The 27,602-nt window shown below is 36.6% G+C and overlaps 1 protein-coding gene across 1 annotated transcript in view; it reads right to left on the bottom strand.

Moving 5' to 3' along the window:
• Positions 1-27,602, bottom strand: part of ATF7IP (activating transcription factor 7 interacting protein) — a gene marked incomplete at its 3' end in the record, with an annotated part of 77,395 nt that overhangs the window by 33,951 nt on the left and 15,842 nt on the right. Inside the window, exons 3-6 of the mRNA XM_084255657.1 lie at positions 26,282-26,365; positions 24,215-24,360; positions 21,715-21,852; positions 11,497-11,562 (exon numbers count right to left, since the gene is read on the bottom strand). Coding sequence (XP_084111783.1) covers positions 11,497-11,562; positions 21,715-21,852; positions 24,215-24,360; positions 26,282-26,365 — 434 coding nt within the window. The remainder of the gene's footprint in view (positions 1-11,496; positions 11,563-21,714; positions 21,853-24,214; positions 24,361-26,281; positions 26,366-27,602) is intronic.

Here is a 27,602-nt window from a genome sequence, read left to right on the forward strand (position 1 = left end):
ATCCCAGCTGGCCGGCAAGGGTCCCACATGGCACGGCAGACCTCTCCTGTTGTGCCCACTGCTCCCCTCAGCAATGTGTTTTGTCAGTCTGCCTGTTCTGTTCCCCAATCTGTCTCTGGTGAATCCTCTCACCCTCTCGCGCATCTGGCCTATACCCTGGGTTCTTGTATAAATAAATAAATAAAAATCTTTTAAAAAATAAAAATAAATAAAAAAGATAATTCATTCAAATGGAAACTAAAGAAGAGTTTGTATATAAAAGACGTGAATTCAAAAACTGTCACAAGAAACAGAGAAAGGCATCATATATGATAAAGTGAACTGGCCTGTTATAAAAATTAAAAATACGAATGTACACAAGTTTAAGGTCACCATATACACTATGCAAAAACAGAGTACTAAAGAAGAAAGAGACAGCCATATGTCACCCTATATGATACCTATATAATGGAAAAACAACCTGGAGAGAAAAATCAACAAGTAAACAGCAGAAGTGAACAACATTATAGACTAAATGTACCAAGCAGGTATCTGCAGAAATTTTTACCCAGGAGCAAGATATTAGCACACATGGAATGTTATCTAGGATTAATCACATATAGTAGGTCACCAAACAAGTCTTAACACATTTAAAAACATAAAAAGCATGCAAAATGTCTTTTCTGATCATAAAGGAATAAAACTAGAAATCAATGGCAAAAGGAAAATGGAAAAGTTACAAATATGTGGGACTAAAAACTACTTAAAAATCCAACAGGTAAAATAAGAAATGACAATGTCTTGAAGCAAATGAAAAGAAAGACACCCTATCAAATTTATGGGAAAACACATGTAGCAAAAGTAGTACTAAGAGGGTAGTTTATAGTAAATGCGCTCATTAAAAAAAGATGAAAGAGGGCCTCCCCAGTGGCACAGTGGTAGAGCGCTGGGTTGCGAAGCTGCCCGCAGCCTCTGCAACGCCGGTTCGATCCCCAGCTGCTCCCTGGCCAGCAGAGGAGGGTCCCACATGGCACGCAGACCTCTCCTGCCGCCCGCTGCTCCCCTCAGCAGTGTGCTTCGGTCCTTCTGCCTGCTCTGCTCCCCGCTCTGGCTCTGGTGAATTTGCTCACCCTCCCGCGCTTCTGACTGTACCGAGTACTTATATAAATAAATAAATAAATCTTTAAAAAAAAAAAAAAGATGAAAGATATCAAATCAACAACCTAACTTTATACTTCAGAGAACCAATAAAAAAGGAGACAACTGAATTTGAAGTTAGAATAATAAAGGTAATGTTCCTAAAAATATACAATTTAATAAAACTGAATTATGAAGAAATAAAAAATCTGAATGGGCGTAAACAAGCAGGGAGCTTGAACGGCTAATCAAAAAATACACTAACAAGAAGAGTCAAGTAACAGATGGGTCTCAATGGAAAATTCTAACAGACATTTTAAAGAAAAATTACCAAGTCTTCAACTATTCCAAAAATTAAAGAGGAGGAAACACTCACAAACTCACTTTATGAGACCAGCATTATACTGACACCAAATTCAAAGACACTATCAAAAGGAAAAGAAAAGGACTTAAGGCTAATATCCCTGATTAAAAGAGATGCAAATATCTTCACTATAATAACAGCAACCCAAATTCACAAGCACATTTAAAGGATTATACAACATGACCTAGTGGTATTAATCCATGGAATAACAGGAGGATAGCCTGATATATGAAAATCAGTAATAAAACACCACATTACAGAAGGAAGGAATAAAATACATGATCTTCTCAATTTTTTTTTTTTTTAAGATTTATTTATTTGTTTATACAAGCACTGGGTACAGTCAGAAGTGCGGGAGGGCGAGAGAATTCACCAGAGCCAGAGCGGGGAGCAGAGCAGGGAGCAGAGCAGGCAGACCAATGAAGTACACTGCTGAGGGGAGCAGTGGGCGGCAGGAGAGGTTTGCGTGCCATGTGGGAGGCCCAATCTTCTCAACTGTCTCAGAAAAAGCATTTGAAAAAATTCAATATTCTTTCACCATGGTGATGGTGCAAGGGTGACTTGGTGGTGGCAACTTTATGACACCTGAGAGAAGACAGCATACATTGTACAAAAATAAAGAATGATGTAAAATATATATAATTTAAAAAAAATCATTACGCTTTCATGATAAAAACAATCTCAACAGATTATGAATGAAGCAAACTATCTTAACATAATAAAGACCATATATCAAAATCCTATAATTAACATTACACTCAAAGGTAAATAACTGAAAACATTGTCTCTAAGTTCAGGAATAAGGTAAGACTGCCCACTCTCTCCAACCTTTCTTCAACAGAGTACTAGGAAAGCTTCACCAGAGTAAAAAAATTTTAAGGCAGACCGGGTGTGCAGGGGAGCGCGTCCCCTGCACCGGCATTTTGCAACCACGACCTTTCTTGCTGGAGACTGTGTGAACCCAGCAGAAGGCTCACCGAGGAGACAGAGGTAAGCTGGGAGGCTTGCCCATGCCGGGCGCCTTCTAGCCTGCAGTTCCAGCCCAGAGGGGAGCAGCACCCACCGCTGGGGCAGACCGGGCGTGCAGGGGAACGCGTCCCCTGCACCGGCATTTTGCAACCGCGACCTTTCTTGCTGGAGACTGTGTGAACCCAGCAGAAGGCTCACCAAGGAGACAGAGGTTAAGCTGGGAGGCTTGCCCATGCCGGGCGCCTTCTAGCCTGCAGTTCCAGCCCAGAGGGGAGCAGCACCCACCGCTAGGGCAGACCGGGCGTGCAGGGGAGCGCGTTCCTGCATCGCCATTTTGCAGCAGCGACCTTTCTTGCTGGAGACTGTGTGAACCCAGCAGAAGGCTCACCGAGGAGACAGAGGTAAGCTGGGAGGCTTGCCCATGCCGGGCGCCTTCTAGCCTGCAGTTCCAGCCCAGAGGGGAGCAGCACCCACCGCTGGGGCAGACCGGGCGTGCAGGGGAACGCGTCCCCTGCACCGGCATTTTGCAACCGCGACCTTTCTTGCTGGAGACTGTGTGAATCCATCAGAAGGCTCACCGAGGAGACAGAGGTAAGCTGGGAGGCTTGCCCATGCCGGGCGCCTTCTAGCCTGCAGTTCCAGCCCAGAGGGGAGCAGCACCCACCGCTAGGGCAGACCGGGCGTGCAGGGGAGCGCGTTCCTGCATCGCCATTTTGCAGCAGCGACCTTTCTTGCTGGAGACTGTGTGAACCCAGCAGAAGGCTCACCGAGGAGACAGAGGTAAGCTGGGAGGCTTGCCCATGCCGGGCGCCTTCTAGCCTGCAGTTCCAGCCCAGAGGGGAGCAGCACCCACCGCTGGGGCAGACCGGGCGTGCAGGGGAACGCGTCCCCTGCACCGGCATTTTGCAACCGCGACCTTTCTTGCTGGAGACTGTGTGAATCCATCAGAAGGCTCACCGAGGAGACAGAGGTAAGCTGGGAGGCTTGCCCATGCCGGGCGCCTTCTAGCCTGCAGTTCCAGCCCAGAGGGGAGCAGCACCCACCGCTGGGGCAGACCGGGCGTGCAGGGGAGCGCGTTCCTACATCGCCATTTTGCAGCAGCGACCTTTCTTGCTGGAGACTGTGTGAACCCAGCAGAAGGCTCACCGAGGAGACAGAGGTAAGCTGGGAGGCTTGCCCATGCCGGGCGCCTTCTAGCCTGCAGTTCCAGCCCAGAGGGGAGCAGCACCCACCGCTGGGCAGACCGGGCGTTTGCAGCAGCGACCTTTCTTTGCTGGAGACTGTGTGAACCCAGCAGAAGTTCCCCAGAGGAGCCAGTGGTGAGCTGGGAAGGTCACCCAAGATGCCGGCCAGTACCAGCAACACAGTGTCACAAGGAATACGGCAAATTAGAAAACAGGCAGTAGGGAGTAGAAAAGCCACATGCAACCCAGCAACTCCTCAGCAAAATAGCACACCGCAAAAAGAAAACCATCTACCAGATTGCAACGACAGTAACTTGGAAGAACTTCTGAACCTTACAGATAGAGAATTTAAAATTGCTGTGATTAAAAAATTGACTGAAGTCATAAAGGAAAACAATGATAAGGGGAAAATAATTAATGACCAAAAGAATGAAATTGAGTCCCTAAAGAGGGAAGTAAAAGAAATGCAGGAGATCAAAGAATTAATGGAGACGCTAAAGAACTCTGGGAAAAGCAATGAAAGCAGAATAGATGAAATGGAAGAACGAATAAGTACTCTTGAAGACACAGAAATAAAAAGAACTAAAACAGAAAAGGAAGGAGAAGTACGAAGGAAAAAGACCGAAGAAAGACTCCGGGAACTATCTGACTCCATGAGGAAAGGAAATATAAGAGTTATAGGAATCCCAGAAGGAGAGGAGAGAGATGTAGGAACAGAGAAAATATTCATGGATATAATTGAAGAGAACTTCCCAAACGCGAAGAAGGAGCTGAAAATTGATATACAAGAAGCAAGAAGAACACCAAACTTCCATGACGAAAGGAAAAATACAGCAAGACACATAATAGTAAAGCTCCCAAGAATCCAAGACAAGGAAAAAATAATGAAGCTGGCAAGAGAGAAGAAACAGATAACATTCAAAGGGAAACCAATCAGACTGACATCAGACTTCTCTGAAGAAACACTACGGGCAAGGAGAGAGTGGAGGGACATAGTCAACAGACTCCAAGAAAACAGATGCCAACCAAGAATACTCTACCCTGCAAAGCTCTCCTTCCTCTTTGAAGAAAGAATATGGACCTTCCCAGACAAACAGAAACTCCGGAATTTCATTAAAACTAAACCCCCACTCCAAAAAATACTACAAGGAGTCCTAAAGCCAGAACCTCAGAGGGACGAATAACAACAAAAGAAGGCCAAAGAAAGTTATTAAAAGAATAAATAAATAAAATCAAAGGAAAGACAAACACAATGGCAAATACAGATGCTAACATATCAATACTAACTCTAAATGTAAATGGACTAAACTCTCCAATAAAAAGACACAGAGTTGCAGGCTGGATTAAGAAACAAAACCCAACCTTCTGCTGTCTCCAGGAAACACATTTAGCTGCAAAAGATAAAAATAGACTCAAAGTTAAAGGATGGAAAACAATTCTACAAGCAAATGGACCAAAAAAGAAGGCAGGAACAGCTATACTCATATCAGATAAAACAGATTTCAAACTTAAAAAGATAAAAAGAGATCCCAGTGGTCATTACATTATGATCAAGGGAACAATACTTCAAGAAGAAATAACACTCATTAACATATATTCACCAAACGAAGGAGCACCAAAATATATCAGACAACTATTGGCATCTCTAAAAACAGACATCAGAGAAAACACATACGTAGTGGGAGATTTCAACACACCACTATCAACAATGGATAGATCAACAAGACAAAAAATAAGTAAAGACACTAAAGCTCTAAATAAGGATCTAGAGTGCTTGGGCTTAACAGACATATATAGAACACTAAACCCAAAAAAATCTGAGTATACATTTTTCTCAAGCGCACACGGATCTTTCTCTAGGATCGATCATATACTGGGGCACAAGACAAACATCAACAGATACACCAAGATTGAAATCATACCAACCTTCTTTTCTGACCATGAAGGCATCAAACTAGAAATAAACCATAAAAAGAAGGCAAGGTACTCTCCTACCTCATGGAGATTGAAACCCACACTACTGGAAGTCCACTGGACTAACGAGGAGATAAAAGAAGAAATTAAAAAATTCTTCGAATTGAATGACAAGGAGGACACCAATTTCCTAAATGTATGGGATGCAGCAAAAGCAGTAATAAGAGGAAAATATATAGCAATAGATGCTCACATCAACAAACAAGAAAGAATTCAAAGAAACAACCTAATCTCGAAGCTCAAAGACCTAGAAAAAGAACAACAAAAAAACCCCAAAACCAGTAGAAGAAAAGAAATAATAAAAACCAAAGCAGAAATAAATGAAATCGAAACTAAAAAAACAATCCAAAAGATCAATGAAACCAAGAGCTGGTTCTTTGAAAAAATAAATAAAATAGATAAACCCCTAGCCAGGCTCACAAGGGCAAAAAGGGAGAAAGCACAAATAAATAGGATAATAAATGAAAGAGGAAAAATCACAACGGACACAGCAGAAATCAAAAGAATAATTAATAACTACTATGAAAAGTTATATGGAAACAAGTACAACAATCTAGAGGAGATGGACAAATTCCTACAACTCTACAATCACCCAAAGCTAGATAAAGAAGAAATAGAACACCTAAACAGACCAATTACAATTAGCGAAATTGAAATGGTAATCAAAAACCTCCCCAAAAACAAAAGCCCAGGACCTGATGGATTTACAAATGAATTCTACCAAACATTCAGAGACGAATTAGTGCCTATCCTTCACAAACTCTTCCAAAAAATTGAGAAGGAAGGGACAATACCAAACACGTTCTATGAAGCCAACATTACACTAATACCAAAACCGAACAAGGACAACACAAAAAAGGAAAACTACAGGCCAATCTCCTTAATGAACACTGATGCAAAAATCCTCAATAAAATTTTAGCCATCAGAATCCAACAATGTATCCATAAGATAATTCACCACGACCAAGTAGGATTCATTCCAGGGGCACAAGGATGGTTTAACATCCGAAAATCAATCAACGTTATCCAACACATCAACAAAAAGAAATATAAAAACCATATGATAATATCAATAGATGCTGAGAAAGCTTTCGACAAAGTGCAACACCCATTCATGATAAAAGCCCTTGAAATTCTTGGGATACAAGGAACATACCTCAACATCATAAAGGCCATCTATGACAAGCCAACAGCCATTATTATTCTCAATGGTGAAAAGCTGAAAGCAATTCCATTAAGATCTGGAACAAGACAAGGATGTCCACTCTCACCACTGCTTTTCAATATAATACTGGAAGTCCTAGCCAGGGCAATAAGACAAGAGAAAGACATCCAAGGAATCCAAATAGGAAAAGAAGAAGTCAAACTATCACTATTTGCAGACGATATGATATTATACATAGAGAACCCCAAAAACTCCACAGAAAAGCTAATTCAACTTATCAATCAGTTCAGTAAAGTGGCAGGATACAAAATCAACATGCAAAAGTCAGTAGCCTTCCTATACACAAACAATAAATCTGAAGAAGAAGAAATCAAAAAAACCATCCCTTTTGTTATTGAAACAAAAAAAATCAAATATTTGGGAATAAATCTAACAAAAGAGGTAAAGGACCTATACAAAGAAAACTATAAAACACTGTTAAAAGAAATAGAAGAAGACACAAAGAAATGGAGAGACATCCCCTGCTCATGGATTGGAAGAATAAACATTATTAAAATGGCCATCCTTCCAAAAGCAATATACAGATTAAATGCTATTCCAATCAAAATTTCAATGTCATTCTTCAAAGAAATAGAACAATTATTGATGAAATTCATATGGAATCACAAAAAACCCCGAATAGCCAAAGCTCTTCTGAAAAAAAAAGAAGGGAATGGAGGCATCACACTCCCAGACTTCAAACTATACTACAAAGCCATAATCATCAAAACTGCATGGTATTGGAACAAGAACAGACATACAGACCAATGGAATCGAATAGAAAATCCAGAAATAAACCCACAGATTTATGGTCAACTAATCTATGACAAAGGAGCAAAGACTATGCATTGGAGCAAAGAAAGTTTGTTCAATAAATGGTGCTGGGAAAACTGGGTCGCTACATGCAAAAGAATGAAGCTTGACCACTACCTCACACCATACACAAAAATCAACTCAAAATGGATTAAAGAACTAGACATAAGACCTGAAACCATAAAATATATAGAAGGAAATATAGGAAAAACACTACGTGATCTGCACATCAAAGACATCTTTACAGACACATCACCCAAAGCAGTGATAGTGAAGGCAAAGATAAACAGCTGGGACTACATCAAATTAAAGAGCTTCTGCACAGCAAAAGAGACAATAACAAAAACAAAGAGAAACCCCACCAACTGGGAGAACATTTTTGCACCCAACACTAATGATAAAGGACTGATCACAAAAATCTGCAAAGAGCTGATGAGACTCAACAACAACAAAGAAAATAATCCAGTCAAAAAATGGGCAGAAGAGCTAAAAAGAAACTTCTCTGAAGAGGAAATGCAAATGGCCAACAGGCATATGAAAAAATGTTCAACATCACTTGCCATCAGGGAAATGCAAATCAAAACTACCATGAGATACCATCTTACACCAGTGAGAATGGCACATATTAAAAAAACTAGCAACAACAAATGCTGGCGAGGGTGTGGAGAAAAAGGAACTCTTCTGCACTGTTGGTGGGAGTGCAAACTGGTCCAACCACTGTGGAGAGCTGTGTGGAGATTTCTGGACCTACTAAACATAGAGCTTCCATATGATCCAGCAATTCCACTCCTAGCTATTTACCCAAAGGACACAGAAACATCCATTCCAAAGAACACCTGCACCCCTATGTTTATAGCAGCAATGTTTACAATAGCTAAGCTTTGGAAACAACCCAAATGCCCAAAAATAGATGACTGGATCAAGAAGATGTGGTACATATATACCATGGAATATTACTCAGCATTCAAAAAAGATAAACACATGCAATTTGCAGCAACATGGATGGCGCTGGAAGGGATCATGCTCAGCGAAATAAGCCAAAAAGAAAAAGAAAAATACCGGATGGTCTCACTCATAGCAGGAATCTAGAAAACTTAAATAAGGGACCAGGAAAATGAATAACTATAAGAAAGTGAAAATCAAAATCAATAGAAAACTATGAACCAGAGACACTTTTAGGGGGGCGGGGGCGGGAGGGGAGGGATTGGGGTCAGAATGGGGGGGCTGCAATTGTATGGGGAATATAACAATAAAATTTATTAAAAAAAAAAAAATAAAAAAAAAAAAATAAAAAAAAAAAAAAAAATAAGTAGATGCAGAGAAAGCATTTGAAAAAAAAAAAAAAAAAAAAAATTTTAAAAAACTTTCCAAAAGGAATGACAGAAAGGAAAATTATCTCTCTTCACAGATGACACAATTTCATATTATGAAAACTTTAAAGAGTCTACCAAAAAAATGTTAGAAATAATAAGTGAATTCAGCAGCACTGCAGGCTAGGAAAAAAACACACAAAAATCACTTGTATTCCTTTACACTAACAATAAGCAATTTGAGAAAGAAAACAATCACACTACAATATTACCAAGGAAAATGAAATATTTAGGAATAAACACAACCAAAATGGTAAAAGACCTTTACAACAAAAAACTATAAAACATTGCTGAGACAAAGTATACAAATGGAAAGAAAACTCATGTTAGTGGATTTTAAGACTTAATATCGTTAAAATGCCCACACTGCCCAAAGCAATCAAATACTTCAATGCAATCCCTATCAAAATGCCAGCATAATTTTTTTCAGGAAAAGAAACACATACCCTAAAATTCATATGGAATATCAAGGGAATCCAAACTGCCAAAACTATTTGAAAAAGAACAAAACTAGAACTGCCATACATATTGTCAAATTATCTACAAGGGTGTCAAGGCTATACATGAAGAAAGAGCAGTCTTTCAACAACAGGTGTGAACTCTGAATATCCAAAAACAAAATTATGAAACTAAATTATTGTACTAGCCATAAAAATAATTCAAAATGGATTGAAGGACCCTAAGACTGGTAACTATCAAATTCCTGGAAGAAAACATAGGGAAAAAGTTTCAAGACACTTGATTTGGTGATTATTTCCTCACTAAGGCATTAAAAGCAAAGGTAACTAAAGTAAAAACAAAGGTAAGGGCATCAAACTTAAAACTGGCTTTAAATTTGAAAGATTAAAGACCACCTTAACATTTTTCTTGACGTATCACACATCCTAATTGTTCAAATTAATCTTTCTTAATTTATAGGAATTATGCAATATTTATTCCTTATATCCATATGTCTTATTAGCTAACTCTCCAAAACAAACTTTTCAAGAATTATAGTATTTCTGTATTTATTATTAAAGCTTCTTACCATCTCCTTTGACTATATCAACAAGAATTTGGAAAACAGTTTTGAGAACAAGTTTAACAAGTTCAAACACTAGGAAATCATATGGTGGACAGCATGCTTCATAAGTTTAGAAACAAGGATGATAGAGAAAAAAATGGAAAATCAGACTATACAAAATTATGGAAAAATTTCAAAGCTCTGTTTGGTTCAGGCATAGCAAATAAAAAGATTTACATCAATTTTCTAATGTAAGAAATAAAATATCTCAGTCCTTAAAAGTGATGACAAAGAAACAAAGATGAAAAATTGCAGTTCAGAATCAGAGAACTGATTATATCATTGAGAAAGACCATAAAAAAGAAATCTGTGAGTAGGGACAAATAAGGGTTTAGTGTGATTTGTTTGTACAGAACAAATATAGTTTTTCCAGAAAAAAAAGTCAGATAACACAGTGATGGAGATTAGTTGTTTCCAGGGGCTAGGAAACAGGTGGAGTGGAGAACAAGGCAAAGTTGAAAATATAAAACGGTAGCATGATAGTCTCTTTGTGATAACAAAACAGTTCTTTATTTAACTGTGGTGGGGCATTACAAGGAAGTAAATTGTGTAGAACGATCCACCTATATACCCACTCTGATTTTAAATTCAAGAACCCTAATAAGATCTATAAATTATTTAATAGAATTGTACCAATTTCTTGATTTTGATATGGTACTGTACCTATATTTCAGCAATGGGGAAGAAAGGAAAGTCATAGGGAACTATGTACAATTGTTGCTTGTTCCTACACATATATATTTATTTCAAAATAGTTGTTTTAAATGAAGAAATGAATTCACATGAAAATGAATTAAGACAGAAATATCCTATAGGAATAATGATTAGTACTAAAATAGTCACCATTACTATGTGCTAGACAATGAAATGTAATTTGCTCAAATGGAAGAAGTCAAGAGGAAAAGAAAGAAATTCACCTGAAAACTATAATATACAAGTGTTACATTAAAAACATGTATTACAAATAATAAAGGAAATAATAAAAAGCAAGAGCTAGACTACAAACTATAATTCATGCTGTGTTATGATGTTTGAATTTAACAACATGGGGGAGGGGGGAGAAAGGGAGAGGAGGACAGGGCTACCCAAGGCAGTGGAGGACTAAACTCCTTTGGAGGAAATAACAAATAATGTGACTAAGACAGTGGCAAAAATGTAAAAAGCAAGAAACATGGTAGAGAAAATTTGAAAACACAATTTTAACGATTGATAGAAAAATCCACCTTCAAGAATGTTGAAATGAAATAGATCAATATACTGACAGATGAAATTGTGAGGATTAGAAAGGGGTTAAATAATTTGTTCTGTATCTATAGCTCTTCAGAAACATACAGGAATAGCACAGTAGAAAAGGGAAATTTCAAACCTGTAAAAAGAAAGAGTTTCCTGATATTACTGCTTAGAGCTAAATATAAATTATACAAGACAGAAATTCTTACTTCTTGTCTTTTCTTAAGATCTTCTTTGGCTGCTCCAAAGCGTTTAGTTAACCTGGCTATCTTGGCCTAAAAAAAAAAACAAAAACAAATACAAAACAAAAGTGATATGGAAACAAGTGGTAATATAGTAGTAAAAAGAACTCATACATACACATATAACAAGAAACCCACAGGTAAGAGGAATCTCAGGAGGCAGCTAATAGCAAAGGCAGACAAGCAAATTGTAAAAACAACACATATTTAGAAAATCAGAATGAAAACTAAACTGATCCTTGAACTCAATACCCAGAAGTAAATACTATTAATTTTAGATTAGCCTTTTACATCCTAATGCTATGTATATATGCTCACAAACCAGTATTTTTTAGACAGTTTTCTTTGTTTTTGCCTTTTACATAATTGTAACCACACTTAATTTTCTCACTGAGAATTACGTAATAAGTATATCTGCAAATCACAAAAGATCCTTTGCCAATACTAAAGGGTATATGTAAATAAACTGATTTTTTCTATATTCTCTGTCTTACTGGATATACGCCATGTTACTCAATGGCCTGATACAGTCCAATAACACTGCAATTTAATAACTTTGTTCTTTTAGGTAATTCACACTTGAGGTATTGCAGAGAAAGAATATTCTTAAGGCTCTTATCTAAATGCTTTTCAGAAAGACTTGCTAATTTCCAATAGCAACAGACATGAGTGCCTAGATAACATTGCTTTGAAACATTTAATTGAATATATTGTTAATTTCTCATGACAAAGAAATTAACATTAGCAAACATTTGCCAAATTATTTTATTAATCATTTGTTCTGCCTAAATAAACTGACCACATATTTTGTCAAAATATGTATTCAGAAAATATAGTAACAACAACAACAACAAAAAAATCACATAATCACATGAGTATTTTGTTTGTATTTCCTTTAACTTTTTTACTAAGGCATAGATGTGATACTCAATTTTTTTTTTGCTGCTGCTGCTATTGTCATTTTTGTGTAAAATATATTTCAAAAATTTTAAACTAAACTTCTAAGTGTGTTCATGAGATATAACTAAGAAGAAACTCTTCTAGAGAATTTCCTAAGCATATTATACAAAGGAAATGACATCATTTGATGTTCAAGTATCTTTCAAAATACAGTAACATCTGGAAGGAGATCAAAACCTTAAAAAGGATATAAATCCATTGATATGGTGTAGGCTGGCCAAGGCAATCAATCACCTATGAGGTTGAAGATGAAGATTTCCCTCAGGATTTATTTATGCATATTATTAACACTCGAGGACATAAAGTGTAATTTTTATATTCTTAATATGGAGTTACCTTTCTTTGACTAAAATATTTCAGCAATTTTGATAGTGTTCTCTGCACCCCAACTTATGGAAGAAAATCTTTTTTATTTTGACCTTAGTCAAACTACCTCTCTGATGGATCAGGATTCTCTAAATTGTATTTTATATATAGTACTGTATATTTACTTTAAAATGAAAGAAAATTTAAAAATCATTTTGTATGTTAATATCTCATGAAAGTTCTAGAAAGATAAATACCAAAGTTAAAAGTGGTTTACCTCAAGAGGCTGGGTTTGGCAGGTAGTGAAGGAAAATTAAAGAGGACTCTATTTTCATGTCATATACACCTGTAGTTTTCAACTGTTTTTATAAAAATAATTTTATCACTTAATAAACTATTAGCAGAAAAAGAAAAAAATGCCTAAGTGACTTACTGTCTTCTCTGTCATTTGATATTTTTTAAGGAAATCAAAGAACAGCATATTTTTAGTATTAAGCTAGGAAAAAATAAAATTTTTAAACATTATAATTTAAAAAATAACTGCCATGATGTGTCAAAGTTGGATCACTATTTTGGCAAATATTCTGTGAAATGTTTTTATATTTTTCTTTATAATTTATTTTCTTACATCACTGCTCTACCTTCAGGTGTAGTCCCCATAGTTCTCCCATCAACGGAGCACCTATGAAATACTACCACAGTCACCTGTGCTCTTCCCTACCCTCTATTGATCCCCTCTCCCTCTCTAGTTGTTTGTTTCAAATCTATGGTCAGCTTGCAAGTTTTGTCTTTTTCCTGATCCTTTGGTTTCCCTATATTCCCCCCCCCCCAATAAGTGAAACCATCCATATTTTTCTTTTTCCTTCTGACTTATTTTGTTTAGCATAACCCCTTCCATTTCCGTCCATATTGCTGCAAATGGAATGAATATCTTTTTTGATTGCTGAGTAGTATTCCATTGTCTATCTCACATCTTCTCGATCTAGTCATCTGTTCTAGGGCATTTAGGTTGTTTTCACATAAATAGTGCTATAATAAACATAGGCGTGCAGGTTTCCTTTCAAATAGTGTTTTTATATCCTTTGGGTAGATTCCTAGGAGTGGAATCACTGGAATAAAGCATGTTCATTTGTAGTGTTCGGAGGGTCCTCCACACAGCATTCATAGTGGCTGGACTTGTTTGCATTCCCACCAGCAGTGTAGGAGAATTCCTTTTTCTCCACATCCTCACCAGCATTTGTTGTCACTAGTTTTTTTGATATGGGCCATGCTCACTGGTGTTAGGTGGTATCTCATGATTTTGATTTGCATTTCCCTGATAATAAGTGATGCTGATCACTTTTCATATGCCTATTGGTCATTTGCATCTGTGAAATATTTTTAAAACTCTATAAATTATTTTTTATTAGTCCAAGAAAGAGGACGCTATTATGTCTATGATTACTATATCTAATTTCATTTGTTCTTGGCTTCTTCCTTAGGCATATCTATCACTTCTCTTATAAAGGAACAATGGTAGTTTTTTAAATATAAGTTACAGAAATTGTTGTGAGTCTTTGGCAAATTGGCAAGCCAGGACTTTCTTTGCATATGTACCAAAAAACCTCTTAGGGAATGATTCTAGGATCTCCCCTGGTGGCGCAGCGGTTGAGCGCTGGGTTGCGAAGCTGCCTGCAGCCTCTGCAGCGCTGGTTCAATCCCTGGCTGCCAGTGAGCGTCCCACATGGCACACAGACCTCTCCTCCCGCTCCCGCTGCTCCCATCAGCAGTGTATTTCGTCAGTCTGCCTGTTCTGTTCCCTGCTCTAGCTCTGGTGAATTCTCTCACCCTCCCGCGCTTCTGACTGTACCCAGTGCTTAAATAAACAAATAAATAAACAAACAAATAAATAAATAAATAAACCTTTTTTAAAAAGAGGAAATGATTCCATCTAAAAATGGGTTAATTATGTATGAAGTTTAGCCTAGTAATACATTAGCACTCAAGAAAGTTGGTTAATAGACATGTGGTATCATCTTGTTAATAGACATGTGGTATCACAGTTGCTAAACTTTTTCTGTTTTGTTTTTTTTAATGTTTAACCGTTAATTCTATTGGGCTCTATTTACCAGTCACTACTGTTTTAATTTTTTGTCTTTGTTGTATCACCAGACTGTTACCAAAGCTCTAGACAGCAGCACAGATTAACAGACATCCTTGTCCAATTCTCTACTTCAATGGAAACATTTCTAATACGTGATATCTTTATGTTTCTGATATTCTTTGAGGTTCATGGCTTTCTAAGAATGGCTGGTGAACTTTAACAAATCCCCCTTAACTTCTATCTACTAAGATTATCACACTTTCACACCTTTCCTCTGTTGGTACAGTACTGTGTAATTATGAATGCTGAGCCAGTTTTGCATTCATGAGAGAATTCTATGCTGTGAAGTAAAACTGACCTATAGTTGTAATTATCTTGTGCTACAAAATTCCTAAGTTTGGCTTGACTCATCTCTTCCTATATTCTGAAACATTTTATATGAAATATGAATCAGCTGTTCCCCAAATCTTCCTCAGAATTTTCTCGCAAAGCTTTCTGGGTATTTTCCTGTTTGATAGCAATGAATATAAAATTACAAATTTCACTTTACATAGTGCTTTGGCTTTAACTTACAGGTTTTGGTATGCAGTACTTTAATTACAGTTTTAATCTAAAGACTTGAGAATTTTATTTTAATTCCTCTTTGCAATTATCCGTAAGCATATTGGGGGAGACTAGGGGAAGCATGTATGGGAGGAATAGAAAAGTTAAATATTGACTGATAATTTCTAAATTTATTAGAAAATTGCTACTGCATCCACAAAAATTAACTGTTAACACGTCAAGACTTTAGAAGTTATTACAGTTCTAACAATGCAATGAAGATAGATAAATCTAAAAATGACACATTTTTCTAGTTAAAAAACAAAATCATGGAAATAATTGTTGGGATTTACCTCACAATTTGACATCTCTGAAAAAATGAAAAAACACAAACTTTTCTCACAATTCAGAAAGCATACAAGCCCCAGAGCTAATACACAGAATTATGATGTCACTAATCTGCCATATATTCAATATTGACAATTACTTTCAGCTGTTTAGTACACAGAAATGGAATTAATAAAAACGAAATTTAATAAAAACATATGGACAAAAATAGCAAAGAATTGTATTATTCAAATTCCTCTAAATGTACATTCTGTTATTCAATATTATTCAAATTTAAAATCAAGTAATCTTAAACTAGCCCATCTTAAAAATGCATAAAACAATAATATGTAAATCCACACAAACTCTAATTTTTGTTAGAGAGAAATTTATACATTTAAAATTACAGCACAATAGACATCTTCAGGATCTTTCCTCTAAAGATACTTTTTATGTTGTTCAATTTTATTCTTGCATCAAAATTTCTTAAAATATAGTAAATACACTATGGCAAAAAGGTCACAAGTTCTTTACAGGTCTACTTTCTCATAACTACAATGTTAAAAATAAAGAGGTCAATAATACTAAAATTAATAATTATATTAAAGTTTTAATGTCAGTTTTACCTATAAAACAGTAAGTAATTTAACAAAGTATATCATTATTTGCTGAAGTATGTGACAGAACACCTCTAAATATGCTGGAGATCTTTAAAGTAATAATTAAAACAATGGAACAGACTATAATGACATCACCAAAAATGGCTCAGTAGGGAACTACCTTGCCAAAAGTAACAAATGAACTGGCAACTTTTCAACTGTGGAATCTATTAAAAAAGCACAATACTACAAAAGTCTTAGTGTAGACTGAAGCTGCTGATTTGTGATCAGAGCACTGTGGTCTTCTAAGTTGTCCATTTTCCACCCTCATACCCAAATCAGCAGCAACAGTGACTTCTGGAGCAGGTTGCTAGTGCCACAGGAAGCAATTTGGACCTCATTTAAACTGGCAATTCCTTCAAGGATTAACCAACACAAAGGCTAGCCTTTATTTCACCCAACTAAGGAGTAAATTGCAAGGCTGGGGCAGCATCTCAGATGTCCCTTTCCCAAAGAGACTTAAAAGCACACATATTGACTGGTACAGCAGTCTGGGCAAAGGAACAATATCTGAAGAAGCAATACAAAGAAAAACCTAGGAACGAAAAGTTTGGGAAGGAAGACACATGGCTCAGAAGGGGCTTTTACCCATTTAGGGAAATCAAGAAGACTCTGTGAATGCCCAAAGCACAATGCATGGTCCGATTTGACCAGAAAAAATCCTAAGCTCTTACCTTCTACTGGCCTTCAGAGTCTATGCAAGCTGTAAGTGAAGGATAAGGCAAGTTGTAAATGGCCTAGGCAAGCACTGAAAGAAATGCCTCCACACAGTCAATTTGCTTTATGGGCTCTTTTTTAGGCTCAAGCAATTAAGGTAACTGTCAAATCACCAGTTGACCAAGAAGCAAAAGAAACATAAGACTTCAGTGGCCACACATAACAAAGAATATACTTTATAAAATAGTTCACAAAATCACTAAATAAGCAAACAACTACAAGAAACAAGAACAATAAACCTGGGGAGCAGGGGGGAGAGCTGATATCCAGATTACTACATAATGATATTCACAACACCCAGTTTTCAATTAAAAACTTGGGCATACAAAGAAAGTAGGAAGTATATGGTTCATTCACAAGGAAAAAAGGGATTAAGAAAAAGATAGATACTGGACTTACTAGACAAAAATTTTAAAAAGGTAATTTTAAGTCTGGTTAAAGAGCTAAATGAAAGGACAAACTACAAAAAAAGAAAAAAAGGAAAATGATGTCTCACCCAATACAGCATATCAATAAAGTAAAAGAAATTATACAAAGAAAATAAATAGATACTCCGGAGCAAAAGTACAATAATTAAAATTAAAAATTCACCAGAAAAAAAAAAAATTCACCAGAAATGTACACTAGAAAAAAATGACCCAAATGAGTCAATATAAGTCTTCCCTTATCAGTAACTACTTTAAATAAATGAGACTCTCCAATGAAAAAGCAGAGATTGAGGGGGCAGACAGAGTGGCCAGGTGGGGTAAGCAGGGGACACAACACCCATCTGTTTCAAGAGCAATGGGCCACAGAGATTTATTCACCTATAATCACAATGGGGAGGTGCCCATATCAAGGGTCTACAGAGATGACTTTGGGAGGAATGCAGTTGAGCTGTCTTTCAGATTATGTTATCCACACTCAGAGCAGGTGTACAGCCTCATCATCAATATCACTTGTGCCAGTTCCTTCCAACATCTTGTGCCAGGGGTCCAACATCTGGCTGACAGCTGTCAACAAGCAAAATAGAAATGTGCCACAATCTTCAAATTCCTCTATAGGATATGTGAAGTAACAACAGCCTACACTGGCAAGCACAGTGAGGAAAAACACCAAGACAGGAGCCGCTAGATGAAATACTGGACTTTGGCTGCACAAAGAACTTAGAGAAACAATGAAAACCTTCATCACTCAGCAGGACATCAAGAGTCAGTATCAGACAAATGAAGAGCAATTCAGATCACCAGCCAGGTAACCAAGCAGACTGGCTGGTGGTGGGACAGCAATAAATAGTGCCGGAAAAAACTCTTCCTTGATGTCCTGAAAGAGTGTGAACCTCCTCATGTGCTTGCAGGAGTAGATGCTGAGTGCCAGTATGTCAAGCTCTGTAATGAGGAGCTAGCTACCTGAGTGGCATGCTCAAGTGCACGCCTAAGATGAAAGACAAGATTGTCATTGTGACACAGAGTAAAGACACAAGTGATAAAACAAGCAAGAACAGGAAGCAATCACGTACCATCTATGACTACCTTCCATCAATGTGTGTGACTCAGCAAGTATGACTGAATATAGCAACAGCTTCATGCCACCAGATAGAGAGTGTGAGGCTCATGATATATCACAGTACCAAGGATATGATCCTTCCTTTCTATGTGATCCCATTACAAGCTATGTGAGGGATCTATGTGATCGCTCAGCAAGCTGTAGGTCCAAGTGGCATCAAGTCCAACTCCAAGCCCTCACTAATGGTTCAGACAATAAAGCTGAGTATCCTAACCCCACTGAACACAAAATGGGTATAGATGACCTGCATGAAGGGGAAGGCCAAGTAGAAGGCAAACGATATTACTATCATGTGGAAGGTTGAACATATGGCAGGCATAAAGGAATCATAACCCAATAAAGAGATATTCTGCCCACCAACAAGAAAAACTGGGCCTAACCCCACATTTGAGTTGTCAGTCACATCCACTAGACTCAAGGTGTTCTACTTGAAGGTGCTTGAACTAAAGCTGAACCATGTCACCAAATGTGTGCTCCATATTGGCCACTGCAGCATTTATGATTCTCACAGCTGTCCAGTGGCAGTTTGCTCCCCTCCAGTTCACTATCTCCCACAGGCCTGAGTGTCAGTGGTCAGTTACCACACAGTGTCTCCTCCCTCCTGCTTTGATGCCTTCCCTTTGCAGCAGCCTATGATTCTAGGTCTGGATCAGCCATAGTGTGAGTGCACAGGAGTCCCTGGGCTTCCTGGGTATGGTGGTTTCTGGGGTACCTGCTTTTCTATCCATCTGGCCATGCTCATTGCCAGGCTGAGTTCTGTGACCAAAGCCAAGCGGGCTCCTTCTCTTCCCCTCTCCTGTGACTACATCTCTCTGGAGTAGAAGGCTGGCTGCCTTCAACTCAGAGCTTCCCCAAATGACAGTAACAGATTGTCTAGCTCTCAATCCTACTCTACTTTGGGATAGTATGAGCTTCATTTTGTATACATGTGACTCGGGATCAGTGATAAAGTCAATAAACTCTGCAGAATGGAAAAAAAAGGGACAAAGATTGGCAGAATGGATAGTAAATCATGACAACAATATGCTATCTTTAGACTTTATCAAAATATAAAATTTCTGATTAAAGGACATTATCAATCAAGTAAAATAACAATTTGCAAACGGCAGAAAATATTTATAAAATATCCAAAATATGTAAAGAAATTCTGCAACTCAACAATGAAAATGCAAAAAAGCCCAAATTAAAAATAGGCAAAGAACTTGAGTAAACATTTCTCTAAAGATACACAAATGTTCAACACATGGAAAGATGCTGCTCAACATCATAATCATTGTGAAAATGCAAATCAAAATCACAATGAGATACCACTTCACACCCACTAGGATTCCTATTTTTAAAAACCAAGGGAAAAAAATCCCAGAAACTACCCAGTGTTGGCAAGCATGTGGACAAGTGCTTTGAAAAACAAATGAGTGGATCTTGAATAAGTCAAACAAAGAATTACCATATGACCCACAATTCTAAACCTAGGTATGCCCAAAAGATTTGAAAAATGTATTTAAACACAAAGCTGTACACAAATATTCAAAAGAATACTACATACAATATCCAAAAAGCAGAAACAACTCAAATATCCATCAACAGAATAATGCATAAACAAAATAATGTGTATTTATGCCTGTTACATTACACACACACACACACACACATCCTAGCTTTTTTCTTTCCTGATTATGCAGGTTTTAAAAACAAAAATCACAGGATTGATGAGAAACAAGGAATGAAATTACTCTTAAATCTTCAGCCATTTTTAGATCTAATTCAAAATTCTCAACAGTACTAATAAAATTAAATCTACTAATTAGACAACACTGTCATTATAGAAAGACCTCACAAGGTAAGAAGCTTGATAAACATCCTAAATGGTATATTACAAAATTGAAAAAACCTTACTATTAATAAAGTCTCACCTTGGAAAAAAATTAACATGAAATCAATAAAATAATTTTTAGGCTGAGAAATATAATACCTAAACTATAGCCACAATTGGTTGCAATCTGCTTTATTACTGTAAAAAAAGAGCAGCTTTACTTCCATGGGCCACTTTTCCATCATCTCTAAAATAGGATCCAAAGGGGATTTTTTGCCTAGCATCTGTAGACTCTGCTCATACTTCAGATAGCCAAATAGAAACAACAGATTTACTTATGATGGAAAGAATAACAAAAATTTCTACTCTCAGGCTTTGAATAAAATGGATTATCACAACATATTACCATATGCTCATTTCAAATGATTAAAAGCACTCACACTACATGTTTATAGCTTATTTAATAATTAGCAAAATATAATCAATAATAATATACATTAATAAACTTAAAGTCTTTAAAACATAAGATCCATGGAAGGAAAATGGTCAATATAAAAAGAATCATAACAAGTATGATTTAGTACTCATGACATGATAGATGATGCCAGACATTATTCAATCACTGAAAAAAAAAATTTAAGAAGCACTAAGTTAGATAATTTCTCAGGCTCTGTAATAGGTTAACTTTGAATCTAAAAAGTTCATAAACTGAGTTCTGAACCCTGCATATCTCAGAATGTGACCCTATTTGGAAACAGGGTCATTGCAGAGATTATTAGTTAAGATGAGAGCATACGGAGTAGAGTGTGCCCCAGTCCAACATGACTGGTATCCTATTAAAAGGGGGACATCTGGACACAGAGACACACAGATGCACCACTGTGAAGATGAAACCAGGGATAAGTGATGTCTCTATAAGGCAAGGGTAACCAATGATTGTCAGTAAACCACTAAAAGAAAGACCAAATACAGTTAACAGATTCTATGCACAGCCCTGAGAACCAACCCTGACTTTTAACCTCTAGGAGGATAAGACAACAGTTTCTATTGTATAAGCCATCCTGATTACAGTACCTTTTAATGGCGGCCCTAACAAACTAACAGAGGTACCTTTTACTTCTAATATTTGTAAGTTAAACATATACTATTGCCAAATACAAAATATGGATCCCAGAAAATTAAGTTATAAAAATGAGGACACACATACATATAATTCAAGTTAGTGTACAAACCTGTAGTTCAGTGAGGACTGTTTTATGCCTCTTGTTACATTCAATCTTTTCCACTCGAGTTTTTAATTCTGCCAAAGTCTTATCAAATACAGCACACTGCAGCGCACACAATTTTTCTTCCAGCAACCATTGTACAACCTACAGAAATGTATCATTCCTTTGTTACAGCAAAGAAAGCAATTCAATGAAGCAGCAAACAGCAAATTCATTAAGTACTAATAAGAAAGTACTAATGTATCTACTAATTTAATGGAAACACGCTGGCATCCATAACAAACACTATTGGCTGAAATTCTCCACTTCTACATATATAATATCTATTGCATATTAAAGATAGATAATTTCCAAGTGATATTTTTTAAATATTTTGAAATTGAAGTTTTACTATTTTCTTCCCATACTCTCCATCACGATTTAAAAGAAACCAGTTCAAGGACAGGAGTTCTTTTTTAAAATTCTTAAACTTCCATGAGACATCTCATTATGGACCCAGAACAAAGAGGTAACATCATGTATGCCCATATGCCATACTCGAAAAAACACTATTCAAGTAAATTCTCAGTATACACAGAAGTTTTCAAAATTCTTTTATGTTAACTATCTTCATATTTCTTTTTTTTTAAAGATTAATTTATTTATTTATACAAGAATTGGAGCACAGGCCAGATTCGCGGGAGGGTGAGAGGATTCACCAGAGCCAGAGCGGGGAACAGAACAGGCAGACTGACGAAATACACTGCTGAGGGGAGCAGCAGGCAAGACAGGAGAGGTCTGCCACACCATGTGGGATCCTCGCCAGTCGGCAGGGATTGAACCGGTGCTACAGAGACTGCGGACAGCTTCACAGCACTGCGCTCAATCGCCTGCGACACCAAGGGAAGCCCTATCTTCATATTTCTGATAGACCTAACAAGACAGACTAAATAATCATTATTGTCTCCATGTGAGAAATAAAAAAAAATCTGAAGGAAAAAGCCACTTTTATACTGCATCATTATTCCTTTTTCTAGCATGGATATTTACACTCTATCTCAGTGAAAGAACATTGATCTAAAACCTAGATTATTTACAATTTTATCATTAAATTTGTAAGAAGATCTCAAAAATTAATTTCATCTGAGTTTCATATTCCTCTTTAAAAAGGCAACTGGGCCTCCCTGGTGGAGCAGGCAGTTGAGCGCCACACTGCGGAGCTGTCCACAGCCTCTGCAGCGCCGGTTTAATCCCAGCCCACATGGCGCGGCAGGCAGACCTCTCCTGTCTCACCGGCTGCTCCCCTCAGCAGTGTATTTCGTCAGTCTGCCTGTTCTGTTCCCCGCTCTGTCTCTGGTGAATCCTCTCACCAGCTTGCGCATCTGGCCTGTACTCTGGTTCTTGTATAAAATAAATAAATAAATCTTTAAAAATAATAAAAAATAAATAAAAAGGCAATGGTCATAAATATTTGTGACAAGTTTTGAAAAATACTACATATTTTCATCATTTTTATCATTAGTCTAACAAATATAAGGGGAGGTTTCCAAAATCTGTATCTGAAATAGTCCTTTTCACTAGTCCTTTTACAGCCTGTCCTTATCAAATTCAATACTAATCTTCTTTTTAAGATTTATTTATGCATATAAGAGCTGGGGTGTAGGCCAGAGGTGTGGAGGGGGAGGGAGAGAGGATTCACAAGAGTCAGAGTAGGAAGCAGAACAAGGGGATTGTCTGAAATACAGTACACTGAGGAGAGCAGCAGGCAGAGACAGGAGAGGTCTGTTGTGCCAAGTGGGTTTGCTCCCTGGCTGGGCTCAAACTCATGTCACAGTGGGTGGTGACAGCTTGAAAGCACTGAGACTTTAACCCTTGTGCCACCAGGGAGGCTCAATACTAATCTTAAAAGTACAAAACAAAGATTTGGAACACAGGAACTCAGAAGCATGAAGCTAGCTTATTTTAAAAATTAAAATGTCAACATAAAATTCTTTTTTTTTTAAATAGAGGCATATTTTATTTATTTATTTGTTTGATTGTTTTGTTTTGTTTATACATGCACTGGGTACAGTCAGAAGCACAGGAGGGTGAGAGAATTCACCAGAGCCAGAGCCGGGAGCAGAGCAGGCAGAAGGACCCAAGTACACTGCTGAGGGGAGCAGCGGGCAGCTTCACAACCCAGCGCTCAACAGCTGTGCCACCGGGGAGGCCCTCAACATAAAATTCTTATTATAATAAATTTAATGTAGAAGAAAAGAGCTGAAAATTGATTAGTTTTGTTACTAAAAGCAAAGAAGTCATTATTTTTCCTCATTTTGATAATTACAATCAAATCTAAAATAATTATGTAGCTTTAAAAGTCAGAAGAATTTTTAAATTAAATTATAAAGATAATAAGCTCAAACACACTCTCCAACTTGTCCGTCTATAAAAAAGCCTGAATATGAGTAAAATACCAAATATTAAAAGCCTAGTAGAATAGTGTGATGTTTTTATTTAATGTAGTTTTTAACATCATCTTTAATACCTTTTGTAATTTCTGGTTTATATCTCCTTTGGCTGTAATCTTCACTTGAAATTCTGCCTCATATTCTTCTTCCATATATCGACGGCGCTTGGACTGCACATTGTCCATGTCTTCTGATTTAGAACGTTTTCTTCTGGAAAATTCACCTAAGAATGAAAATCGTAATATTCAATCAGGTGTTTTAATTGTAGAACTTAATGCCTACTCTCCATCCTCAGCACATTATTTCTAGCTATCACAATAATAAACTCAAATCAACATTTTATGAATTGTTTTAGAGATTAGAGATGTTGGTAAGTTGAATCAAATTTAATATTTTTCCTGTGATTTGATACCTTTGCTGTTTTGTTTTGGCTAATGTCTCCAGAATTTTTTTTTTTTTTTTTTTTTTTTTTTTTTGGCTTGGACTGATAAACTATTTCCCAGGAATGGAGGACTTATGCTTTCCACAATGGACAATACCTGGAGAGACTGGTTTGCTTTCCAATGGGAACCCTGAGAAAAATTTTCATTTGAGACTGTACCCCAGCATCCATACATTTGATCTTCAACACCTTAGAATTGATGGCAAAAGGTGAAGTTAATTCCATACAGGCTTTGTGGATGCCACCCCCACTCCATCAAGACACCAGGATCTACAAATCCCAGGATCACCAATGGGAAGTGGTGAGGACCTAAAGGCAGAGTTAAGCAGCCATTTTCTCTGTTTCTAAATAAAAACCAACCATGTTAGTGGGGTTGGTCACACTTGGCTCATGCTCTTGGCCAGGCAGGTTTGGTCTTGGCGGGTCATTTGGGATTCCAGATCAGCAGAATAGGTAGGACACATTTAAGAATTTATCTCCCTCTTTTCTCCCTGAGTTGTATGTTTCCTCATTCCCCTTCCCTTGTAAATAAACCTTCTGTTAACCTTTAAAAATAAAAAATAAAGAGAAAAGTATGTTGGCAGCTTGCAGTAGCAAACTTAAGACTTTCAATATGAAAGTAAGAACCTACACATGGATAAGCAATGTGCAATGTAAACAAACAACTTTCCTTAAAATCTTTATATTAAGACAGAATCATTTAACTTTATAGTATACATGAATCCTCTCTTGACAAAATACAATATTCATACACATCATAGATGGTAACCAACTGTGCATAGCTTTAACTATTTAATTCTTCCTGCTCAGAAAATTTTTCCCTTAGCAAATTTAGGAAAAATGCTTAATTACCAGTCTTAGGAAAATAGCATCATAATAATTATTCTTAATACATCCTAATGAATTTCAACCATAAAAATAAAATTATTATGATTATAAAAGCATATTTAGCAAAAATGGATATTCAAAGATCTCAGAAAATTCTATTTCAAATATTGATAACGTTCATGAAATCTACCTAGTTATAAGTTTTATCTGGCTTCTTTTTTAATATATAAAAAGCAAAAATATAATATTACCATCTCCACAGCTGCTGAAAGTCAGTGTCCTTATGCAATCATAACTGTATTTCCCCATTTCACTGAACATTCATATCTATGTGCCTATTTTTTTAAACCCTGTTCTACTCTACAACTTCTCATGTTTTTAGTTTACATAGTCATATATGGAGAGCAATATTTCAGGGAGAGTTAAAGGACCCAGGCTTCCTGACTTCTAGTGCAAAGATCATCTTCTTATAAATATGATACTCAGTACCATCATTTGCCCTTCCCATGAAGCTTAAGAAACTAAGACACACATTTCCATTGAAGTATATTACCCCATATAAAACACTATTAGTCTCAATTGGAAAACAATTTCTACCAAGACGTTCAGATAGTACCTTACTAAACATTGAGCATAAATCTTTCCTTTGGAACAATCAAAAGTGTAAGTAAACAAAATAAAACATTGAAGTGCACAAAATAATAAAGACTTCCAAATATCCTTGGGGTAGTCTTCAATGAAAAGATTTAACAGTGACTTTCTTAAGCACAAACTTTTGCGATACCTCATGGTAAGAAAATTATATTGCATAGACTTAAAAGCAGAAACAATCACTATTTTTAAAACTAGCTCAAGTTTTTTTACACATGCTTACTTTTTTCAGAAGGCCTTTCATCTTCCTGTATTACTTGCTCTTCTTCTACAGGTTTGTCATCCTTTTCATTACTTTCTTCTACTTCTGGAATAAAAATAGAAACAAGAATCTTACTTCATTAGAGTTCTTAACGGCTCATTATAATTCACTTTCAGTGTAACTAGTTAATATAGTTTATGAATTCAAAGTCTTAAAACTGAAATTTTGGGTATAAAAAGGGAACATGAACAGGTAGACATAACAACCAAGTCCATTTTCAAATGTGCCACCAAATTCATATGAAGGCTCTTTAAACAGTATAGATTTCAAAACAAAGAAAATTTATTGTCACCAATAGATTATTAAAATGTGAAAAGTACTATAAAGCAGCTAGAATCCCTTACATTTAATTGCTATAACTAAAACACTGGTGATAACAATTACAAAAAAAAAAAAAAAAACACTGAAAAAATTCAAAATACCTAGTATTTTGACTAAGCAGGTTGAATTAGTTATTTTAATGGCCTTGTTATAGTTCCAAAAGAATAAAAGATCTTTAAAATAAATGTATTACTTAAACAACTGAGTAAGGTATATGACACGTATTACTTCATATCTTCAAATACAATCCTACACTATGAACAGCATTTTTGCCATCATATAGATAAGAATAATAATGTTTAGAAAGGTTAAGTGAATTTCACAAGACAAATAAAAAATGAAACAATTAAAGTGTACAACCAAAAAATATTATTAAAAAAGTCTATACAATTTCATTTTTATAATAAACAAAATATCTTAAAAGGTCACTGGTCAATCACTGCAACTGGCTCCCCAGTGGCTTCAATAAAGTCTGCTATAATTTATCATATTCTGCAACCAAAACTAAATAAGAAATCACAAGGTAAAGAACACTATATAGGGTGTCCCTGGTGATGCAGGGGTTAAAGACACATCACTATCAAGCTGTCCTCAGCCACTGCAGCACAAGTTCAATCCCCGGCTGGACAGGGGACCTCTCCTGTCTTGCCCTCTGTTCCCCTCGGCAGTGTATTTCAGTAGATCTGCCTGTTCTGCTCCCCACTCTGTCTCTGGTGAATCCTCTCACCCTCTGTGCACCTCTAGCCTACACCCCAGCTCTTGTATGCATAAATAAATATATCTTTAAAAAAAAAAAACACAAGCCCTGAATTCTAATTCCCAAGGAATTATCCTCATTAGCACTTATGGTCATTTTACTAAAGATTCAATGAACGAGAAAAAACAAACCAACTCTAGGTTTTTTTTATCTGAAATAAAATCTGGAAGAAAATTATGTCAGAATTTACTGGAAACTCTGGCT

Source organism: Talpa europaea, assembly GCF_964194135.1.
Source record: "Talpa europaea genome assembly, chromosome: 15".
Lineage (NCBI taxonomy): Eukaryota > Metazoa > Chordata > Mammalia > Eulipotyphla > Talpidae > Talpa > Talpa europaea.